This window comes from Rhagoletis pomonella, unplaced genomic scaffold (genome assembly GCF_013731165.1).
Source record: "Rhagoletis pomonella isolate Grant_MI unplaced genomic scaffold, Rhpom_1.0 Rhpom_scaffold_00014, whole genome shotgun sequence".
Lineage (NCBI taxonomy): Eukaryota > Metazoa > Arthropoda > Insecta > Diptera > Tephritidae > Rhagoletis > Rhagoletis pomonella.
Window position 1 is genome coordinate 18,370,736 of NW_023458568.1, and position 10,352 is coordinate 18,381,087.

Genomic DNA, 10,352 nt, shown 5'->3' on the forward strand with positions numbered 1-10,352 from the left:
TTACCGTTATATGGGATGTGGGCGTGGTTATTGTCCGATTTTAAAAAGTTTCGGCGATTTTTTATGCTGTACCAACGCCAACAACTGTGCCAAGTTTGGGAGAAATTGGTGCAGCGGTTACCAAGATATACACATGTAACCATAAGTGGGCGTGGCTACGCCCATTTTCCAAAAATTTAAATTATACTTATTTTTCGTCTAAATCTTATTATAAATATCAATTTTGAGTGAATTATCTTCATTAGTTACTAAAATATCGCAGTTTTCGTATTTCTGGAAATTACCGTTATATGGGAAGTGGGCGTGGTCAAAGTCCGATTTCGCCCATTTTCAATACCAACCTACCTTGGATTAAGGGAGACCTACGTACCAAATTTCGTTGAGATATCTCAATTTTTGCTCGAGTTATCGTGTACACGGACAGACGGACAGACGGACAGACGGACGGACAGACAGACATGGCTTAATCGATTTCTTTTTTCATCCTGATCATTTATGTATACATTTGTCTATATCTATCTCGATTCGTTTTGGCTGTTACAAACAACCGTTATGTGAACAAAATTAATATACCCTTGTGCACAAGTGCGACGGGTATAAAAATTGCGGAAAAAGGAAAGCACAAAATGGAGTTTGCAATTTGTTAAAATTATTCTATCCTTCAATAGAAACATGAGGGGTATACACGATCCGGTGCATACTGCCTAGCATGGTGCATATGTAGCATGATTGTTGTTGTTTCAAGTGTTCAAACAACAACAAAATTAGCCAATCATGCTATTTATACTATCTATCACCCCTATTGTAAGTAAGAAATATGTATGTATTAATATCCATTGCTTTAATAAATACAGTGTTAAATTTTGTATCTTGTTAAATATTTTCAATAGATTGTATAATTTTTAAATTATCGGTTGGATACCTGGAGGTCATATAATATGAACTTTTAGAGGTCACTCATCGGTGAAGGACGTTAGACTTTTTTATACCCGAGCGCACTTGTGCACAAGGGTATTATAACTTTGTTCACATAACGGTTGTTTGTAACAGGCAAAACGAATCGAGATAGATATAGACAAATGTATACATAAATGATCAGGATGAAAAGAGAAATCGATTAAGCGGTGACTGTCTGTCCGTCCGTCCGTCCGTCCGTCCGTCTGTGCACACGATAACTCGAGTAAAAATTAAGATATCTTAACGAAACTTGGTACGTGAACTTCTTTTGGGCGTGGGACGGATGGTATTGAAAATGGGCGAAATCGGATAATAACCACCCCTACCTCCCATATAACGGTAATTTTCAGAAATACGAAAACTGCGATATTTTAGTAACTACTGAAGATTTTTAACTCAAAATTGATATTTACAATAACTTTTAGACGAAAAATAAGAATGTTATAAATTTTTGAAAAATGGGCGTAGCCACGCCTACTTATGGTTACATGTGTATATCTTGGCAACCGCTGCACCGATTTCTTCCAAGCTTGGCACAGTTATTGGCCTTGGTAATTTGGAGAAATACGAAATCTTCGATAAATCAGTAAATATAAAAGCCAATTTATTCAAAATTGATGCTTGCAACAATTCCTCACCAGGAAATACGTCTATAATTAAATTTTGAAAAATGGGGGTGGCACCGCCCACTTATGATCACATATATGTATCTCGGTAACCGTTCTACCAATTTGTACCAAACTCGGTATTTTTATTGTGCTTGCTACATAAAAGCAAAACGATGAAAATTATTGAAATCGGACTAAAATTATGGCTTTTCATATAACGGTAAATTTTATAAATGCTCGAAACGTCAATATTTTGAAATTTAAGGACGCTAATTTACTCAAAATTGATACACCCCGCCTTACCATGTAGCGGAAGGTTTCGGAAAGGTGAAAAAACATATATTTAATACTAGCGCCGGGTATTTAATGTTCGGCTCCGCCCGAACTTAGACTTTCTTACTTGTTTAATTTAACCTTGTTTGAGAAGTTGACCCAAATCGGCTTTCCCAACCAAAAATCTGTATCCGCCACTGATGCGAACGAAGTGGAATAGAGATTGAAGAATCAGTACAAATCAGCACACATTTCCCAAAAATAAGGACATTTGTGTACTGAATTGCGAATTGAAAATTTTCAGTATAGCGATTGAAAATTCAGTACTATCCTTCCCAAGTCAGTACGTCTGGCAACCGTAGTATACGCATACTATAGAGCAGAGCATCTTAAAGTGTTCCGCGGAACCCAAGGGTTCCGTAGAAAAGTCACCGAAGTTGCACACAGAAAGAAAAGTTCTATAAACAGCTTGACCGAGACACAAGTATCTATTTTCAAGTATATGTACATACATATGTACCCGTAGTTGGTATGATTGCCGTACTGGGTGCCATACCTGCATAAGAGCGTTGAGCTTACGCTTGCTAGCTTGTTTTTTTCAAAGAGTTATACACAACTTTCTACAAGGAACGCGATGAATTGCCAAATGAAATGTGAATGGTAGTAGTATCGGTTTGGTACAAAATCCATTTTCGAAGCATTCATAGATCTCCAGAGTACTTCGACATTGAAACAAACATTTGAATCTGTGTCTCTGAAAGAGTTTTGGGTTAGTGTTATGAGTAAATATCATCAAGTCGCTAAAAAGGCCATCTAAACTTTGCTTCCTTCGGTCACATCGTACTCTGCCAACAGGGGTTTCCGCTTACACCTATACAAAAAACGAATTCATGTCGAAATTGGATGCTACCCCAGAAATGCGCATGTAGCTTTCAGACATTATATCGGTTGATTTTTAGTAATTTGATGTGGGATTCCCTAAAATGGAAGGTGTTTAGTAAGGGTTCCATCATCTTAAAAGTTTAAGAACCCCTGCTATAGAGATCCGCCTTTTCTGTAAGCGTTATCTAAACGCGATTAAGGACCGTTTTTTTTATACCCGAGTGCACTTGTTCACAAGGGTATATTAACTTTGTTTACATAACGGTTGTTTGTAACAAGCAAAACGAATCGAGATAGATATGGACAAATGTATACATAAATGCTCAGAATGTATAGAGAAGTCGATTTAGCCATGTCTGTCTGTCCGTCCATCCGTCTGTCCGTGTACACGATAAATCGAGCAAAAATTTAAATATCTCGACGAAATTCGGCATGTAGGTTTCCCTTTACCCAAGGCCGGTTGGTATTGAAAATGGGTGAAATCGGACTGTAACCACGCCACTATATTGGACCAAAATTGTTGAAAATTAGTATGTGAAGTCGAATTTCGGTAAAAAATATTATTATTATTATGAAATATCTCAGTAGCCGCTTCGCCAATGCTTCCCAAACTCAGTACGAGCTTTGCCTAGCGCCTAGGTAAGAAATCTGTTGAGAATCTTTGAAATCGTGCAATAACCACGCCCACCTCCCATGTAACGGTAAAATAACCACTTAGCACGAAATTAAATTATTATACATTTTTGGATAACGGGCGTGGCGCCGCCCCTTATGACAAATGTGTATCTCGGTAACTGATTCATCAATTTCTACCAAACTCGGTGCACTTAATAACCTTAGTACAAGAAAGAAATTCGTTGAAAATTATTTAAATCGGACCAAAATTACGCCCACTTCCCGTATAACGGTAAATTTCAGAATGCGAATACTTCGATATATCAGTTAATAGTTACAACAATCTCTTAACAATAAATAAGACTGCTATATATCTATAGAAATTGGGCGTGGCACCGCCCACTTTATGACTACAAGGTGTATCTCGGTACATTTTTATCAAACTTGGTTCAATTATTTCATTAATTCTAATTCAGCATATTATCGAAAAAGTTTGAAATCGGGAAAAACCCACCTGCTTATCACAAATGTAGTTTAGAGAAAGTTGAAACGACGATATTTGATACCTGCGCCGGGTATATAAAGTTCGGTTCCGCCCTAACTTATACTTCTTTACTTGTTTCAAATTGTCTTTTTCTGAATAACTCGTATTCCAATCTTGTAAAAAGGCGAATAATTGAACACCCTCGTAACTACATACCATATTTTTGTCAATGGTATGAAAATATGAGCATCTGAGTACTGTTCGAAATGCAATGGCCACATACTGTATATTAAATATTAATATTATTATTTAATGTAAATAAATTAAGATTTAAAGGTATTTTAGCTGTCGGTTACATTTTTGAAGCTGTAGAATTTGAATTATTACGCTGTTCGGCAGTCGGCTGCGGACAGGGTTCGTATTTGCACGCGCATGAGCAGCACTTCCCAGCACATTTCGCTCATACACATGAGTGTGCGTTTATACAAAAAAAAAATCTTGCGCACAACTCAGGTGTGTGCGCTTTGATATAAAACACATGCTCATGTGTGTGCTTCGAAAATTACAAAAATGGCACATGCGCATGGGTGTGCTGTTCGATATAAAACACATGCACACGTGTGTGCTGTGTGCAGTGAAACTCATGATCCAGTAGGAACACTTTGAATTTTGAATCTCAATTTTCAAAAACAATTAACTTCTACTGTCATACAAATATTATTTAAAAAAAATTTTATTTAAATAAAATGGAAAATAAGGAGCTATATGAGATTCTTGTTCAAGAGAAAAAGATTAAGTGCTTAACTTGTGCAAAAGTATTAAGTGGGACGAATACATTTAATGTGAAGCGACATTATGCTCTGTCCCACAAGATGGAAATCGCTACTAAGAAAAATACGAGTAAGTGGAAGACGGTTGCTAAAAAGGCTAAAGGGTCTGTAAACATCGATATTGATAAGGAGGAGTTTTTAAAATGCTGTGTGGGTTTAGTGACAGTAAAGAACCTTCCGTTCCGTTTGTTTGACGACCACGATTTTTTTAAAAGATTAATCGAACCATATGAGCGTAAATTTGGAACAACTTTGAATTCACGCAATATAGTGAATATAACTAGTCATACCACCAAAAATATAAAAAAAGCAATTTCTGAAAGATTAAAACACAAATTAATTAGTTTGAAAGTTGATATCGCTAGCAGAATGGGCAAGAGCGTACTTGGAATAAATGCCCAATATATTGAAGATTTCAAGATATGTATACATACTTTGGGTAAGTTTTGAGTTTTTCTTAAAACGTCTGTTAATTTATGTTATATAAAATCGATAGGTATGGTACGGCTCAACAAAAGGCATAAGGCAGTATTTATAAAAGAACAAGTAATCAACTGTTTAGAAAGTTATGGCTTAGAACTACAGCAAGTGTACTCCAACACCACTGACAATGGAGCCAATGTTATAAAGGCCAGTAAAATACTGCAAGACGAACAGGAAGCTAAAAGTTTGGAAGAGTCGGATACTGCCGCAGAAGAGGAGGAAAATTTACACCGCACCATAGAGTCAGTATTTTCAGTAGTAAGATGCGCAGCTCATACTCTACAACTTGCTGCGTATGACGTCCTAAAGACACTAGGCTCTTCGTTGGAGGACTGTAGAAACCTTATTAAGAAAGTGCGTACTTTAGTTCGCACGGAATCTAGCCATATGCAAATGCCAGTACTAGATAACTTAACGCGGTGGAACTCCACATATGAAATGCTAACCTCACTGCAGAAAATAAAAGAGTTCATAGAGCAGCAATGCCCTGACAGTGAAGATTTCCACTGGGAATTTGTAGTAGACTTTATTAAAGCTTTTAAACCTCTTGTCTTATGTACAAAACGGATGCAAAGCGAACAATATGTGGTTGGAGACTTTTACAGAGATTGGTTGTCGTGTGAACTAGAGTTGCATGATCTTGGTTCTACAGTCTCATACGCTGCGCAGCTGCATGATGCGATGAAAAGCCGGAAACAGCCTTATGAGCAATAATGCGTTTATTGCTGCTTTATATTTAGATCCTCGCTTTAATTTTAGAGGCTCTTTCATGTTGTCTCCACAACAAGAAGTTAATGCCGAGGTATATATGAGATCTACTAAACACACACTTTTTGTAATTTTAAATGCTACAATTTTTTTTATTCAGAATCATTTGATTAAAACCTACGAAAATATGCTGCGAATGGAAAGCTCCGAAAATTCAATGTCATCGAGTCCTCAAAATCTGAATTTGCAATATTCTGAATGTTTGCCTTCTACATCCAGCAACTCTTTTTCCCGTTTAGAAAAATATATTTGTGAAGATATGGTAGAGACCTCAAGTGACGTAGAAGTAGTCCAAAATTTACGGCAAAAGTTAAGTGTATTCGCAAATGGGAGAAAAGTTTCTTTAGATACTGATATATTAAGCTACTGGAAGACCTTCCCTTCGGATAAAGATCTAAGAAAACTTGCTGAAGTTGTTCTAGCTGTTCCAGCAACACAAGTTTCAGTGGAAAGGGCATTTAGTGCCTTATCATTGACTTTAACAAAGCATCGCTCAAAACTAAACGACGCTACCTTAAATAACATACTTATAACAAAACTAAATTTCGATTTATTGTACTTCAGAGACAACGACATGCATGATATCTCCTCACACCAAAATTGCATAACAGTGAATATTAGTTTGGAATGCCATATAACACAATTTAAATTAACGGTTGATTACTTACTTTTATCTACATACAAGTAAACCTTTTCAACCACTTTGTATTTGTTAAAGCAACAAGTTGTCCTTATATGTGTTAAATATAAAAAAAACATAGAGTGATATGCACCTGATTATACACTTGACTTTCACTGTACACAGCACAGACATGAGCATGTGTTCTTCATAAAAATTTTACATTCAAACTCATGAGCATGTGCTTTATATCGAACAGCACACACATGCGCATGTGCATTTTTTTTTTAATTTTCGAAGCACACACATGAGCAAGTGTTTCGTATCATAGTGCACACACGTGAGTTGTGCGCAAGATTTTTTTTTATAAATGCACACTCATGTGCATGAGCAGTGAGCTCAATGGAACTTTTTTCAAGCACATGTGTGTGCAGAGCATGTGCGTGCAAATACGAACCCTGGCTGCGGAATTGATGAAACCAAGTTTTTCAGAAAATCTGGATCGTATATAGAAAAGGTTTTCTTCAATTCGAAGTTGATGGTCACAGAGCAGCATTTAAAACTATTAAAAGTGATTAAAACGTATAAATTTTTACCATCAAGAGAGCATGTTGGTGATTTTTGGGCACGACAAAACTGAATATTCAGTTCATTTTTACTAAAAAACGTGTATTTTTTACCAAAAACGCCACGGTTTCTGGGTGCACTTTGGAGCAAACATGAAGAAATTTGTCTGAACTACTTTTCCTTCGTGGTCCTTCCATATTTTTATTTACAATAAAGCGCACCCTAGCGGTTGTTGCTGCTAACAATAAATTACAAATTCAGATTCTTCTGACCCAAAGACCCCCAGAAATATATTTTGAACGTATAAATATTTGCTTCCTAATTCTTTTAAATTCTACTCTGCGACCGCCAACTTCAAATTGAAAAAAAAACCGCTTAAAATCGGCAATCTGTGAAAACTGAGAAATAACTTTTCTATATACAATCCCGACTTTCAGAAAAACTTGGTTTCATCAATTGCCCATAAAAAGGTGAAAATGTTGGACAGTGTTATTAATTGAATTATTTGAAAAAAAAAGAAATACTTGTGATCAGCTAATTAAGTTAGTTACACTTTGACCAGTTTTGGCTATCTGTTGTTTGTTTAATGTTTTTTATTTTTTGAAAAAGTCTAACGCCTTATACAGCCAGTACCTTATAAATCTACATTTGGACCTTTGTACGAAAATTATAAAAATTCAACAAATTTTTCTAATTTCCCCAAAAATTTTGATTCAGAATTTTTACGAAAAATTTAGGTATGCAGTTCTATAGCCCTTTTGATTTTATTAGGATAAAGTGTGAATTTTTAATGGATAATAAATAATTCACGTGGATTTTTCATATTTTTGTTTGCTGATGGTGCTAGGCATTTTCTAAAAATAAAAGCAATTTAGAGCATACCATTTTGTATATTTTGCATCAATTGAAGACGAGTACGAGCACCGTACGAAATACAAATATACCAAAAGTGAGCAATAAATAAATGGAATTTAAATACCTATGCTGCGATACATATTCATTTACTTTTATTAATATTAAAAATAATATGAATTCAATAAAAATTAAATTATCAAACTACACGAATGTTATGCTTATTATTTTGATTGATGAATAGGCACAAGGATGCGTAGCCTTCTTATGTGTTTAGCAAGGTTATTGAAATTGCACTTAAATCCTTTTTAGGAATTTAAAGGATAATTAGAACTACTATAACAGGACAAAAATGGGCGCAGCAGGCGCACTTTCAACTGCAAAAAATGCACAAATGGAGGGCTTCACGAATAAAGGACTTTGCAGGCGATCTGTTGGAAATAAAACTTAAGGAAATGCAAATGTGGCCCCTATTATGAGTTGCATTCGATTTTCGACTGTGGTCGAAAGTGCTGAGCGAACGAATTTTCATTTGGTATTATGGCGCTCATTCGATGAAGAATAGCGCTATTGTGAATTTCGCTCGTTTAGGTTGTTCACAATAGTATATTTTTCACCGCTGAGAAGCTTTGTTTACAAATCGAGCAAACCAAATAGTGTGCTTATACATATTTATGTAAATTTGTTCTAATTAAAATGAAGTAAAAAAGAAAGCAAGTTTATAAAAACGTAGTAAAATGAGTACAACGAGTTCTGGTTCAACGATTCGTCGGAGGATGAGCGCTAAGTAAACTGGCCAGGAGTAGCAAATGTTTAAGAAAGTTTAAGTTTATTAGTCTTTCGAATATATTTTGATATAAAATATATTTAAGAAATTTGTCTACAGATTCATTAAAAAGTTCCGACCATCTAAAGAAGCGTTTGTGAGCCAAATCTATTTAAAATATTTTAAAACTTTCAACAGCGCTACGATTTTGTTCTCAGAGATCGCGCCAACAGAGTATTGGGATTTTCTTTCACAAGTAAAACCAGCTTTTCGAGCTTGTGTTTAGTATTCACGATGTTAGAACGGCATGAAATTAATGAAAATTGTTTAAAATTAGTGTCTAGCCGCCAAAATGTAAGAAAACATATACAAAATCATACACTTTTCACAATTTTCTAACACTTCGCTACACCATCGAAAGCAAAATTCTGTTCGACAGAAAATTCGATACTCAACGAAAATTTCGACACGCTTGCATAGCTCATAATACGAATTTCACTTTCGATCTTCGATAGCCAGCGAAGATCGAAAATCGAATGCAGCTCATAATAAGGGCCTGTGTTTTTTTACAGCTGAAGCCGGCTCACAGCTTCGCATAAGCAAAGTTGACGGAAATAACCAAAATCCATTACGAGGTCAGCATCTTATTGGCGAGATAGTGGACCAAAATTAAAGAAACAAGATGGTGTTGATGAAACCACAAGTGAGCTACGGATTATTCTATACACTTGTGTTCAGAAAATGTCAATAAGGCCATCAATTTTACTAAACAACGTTAAGAATAATGACTGGAATTTTGTGCAACTCGCATTCCTGAAAGGACAACTAGAAAATGGTGATTTTCTCTGGCGAAACCTTTAATTTTGATACAACGGATTTAATAATTGTTGTCACGATTTTTGAAAGGACGAACGTTGTTTGTTTGCGACTTCCAGAGCAGTTGAGATAATATTTCAAGTTTCCAAAATTACGAATAATTCACGCAAAAAAAAGTATTAAGGACTTTTTTTAAACATTTGTCGCATGTTATTGCACCTTGTTCTTGAAAGTGTTAGTAAAATTACGCACCGATGCGCACTACAGGAGCTGTAAAAACGAGTTAAGCGAAGCAAAGTTGTAATTTTTTCACAGTTCATCCTATTCACAGGACCTAAACTTAATGGAAAATATTTGGAATTGGATGTTTTGCACAGTTTGCATGTCAGACAATCAATGTGATTGCAGTGGTTCTTTCCGGCAATTAAAATGGTAAGCCGCGAGATGTCCTTGATTCTTCAGAGCGCCTCTAGTATTGTCTTCCGGATAGGGTATTTTTCCATACATTTTAATTAAGGATGTAGTTTCCAATACTAAAAATATTATATAGTAGAATTAAAATGAGTGGCATACTTTTCTTGGTTGCATGGAGTCCCTTCCTTGTGTTAAAGCCACTGTGCCTATTCAAGTTAATCAAAATAATAAGTATAATTTTCGTGTAGTTTGATAAAACGTGGAATATAATCCAATGTAATAGAGGTGTTTTATCCATTTTCACCACTTTTCTTTAAAATTGATCATTCTTCAATAAGAGATCAAAAAGAAACTTCTCCGATGACCAAAAATCTATATTTAAGCTCAGATCTGAGAAAAAAATGTGTACCTATTCAAG

General features: G+C 35.4%; 1 protein-coding gene across 1 annotated transcript; it reads left to right on the top strand.

The window, feature by feature from the left end:
* Positions 1-5,018: 5,018 nt before the first annotated feature.
* Positions 5,019-5,846, top strand: LOC118749051. Its single transcript, XM_036483841.1, has 2 exons — positions 5,019-5,088; positions 5,146-5,846. The coding sequence occupies exons 1-2, from the start codon at positions 5,019-5,021 to the stop codon at positions 5,844-5,846; spliced, it is 771 nt and encodes a 256-aa protein (XP_036339734.1).
* Positions 5,847-10,352: the final 4,506 nt, after the last annotated feature.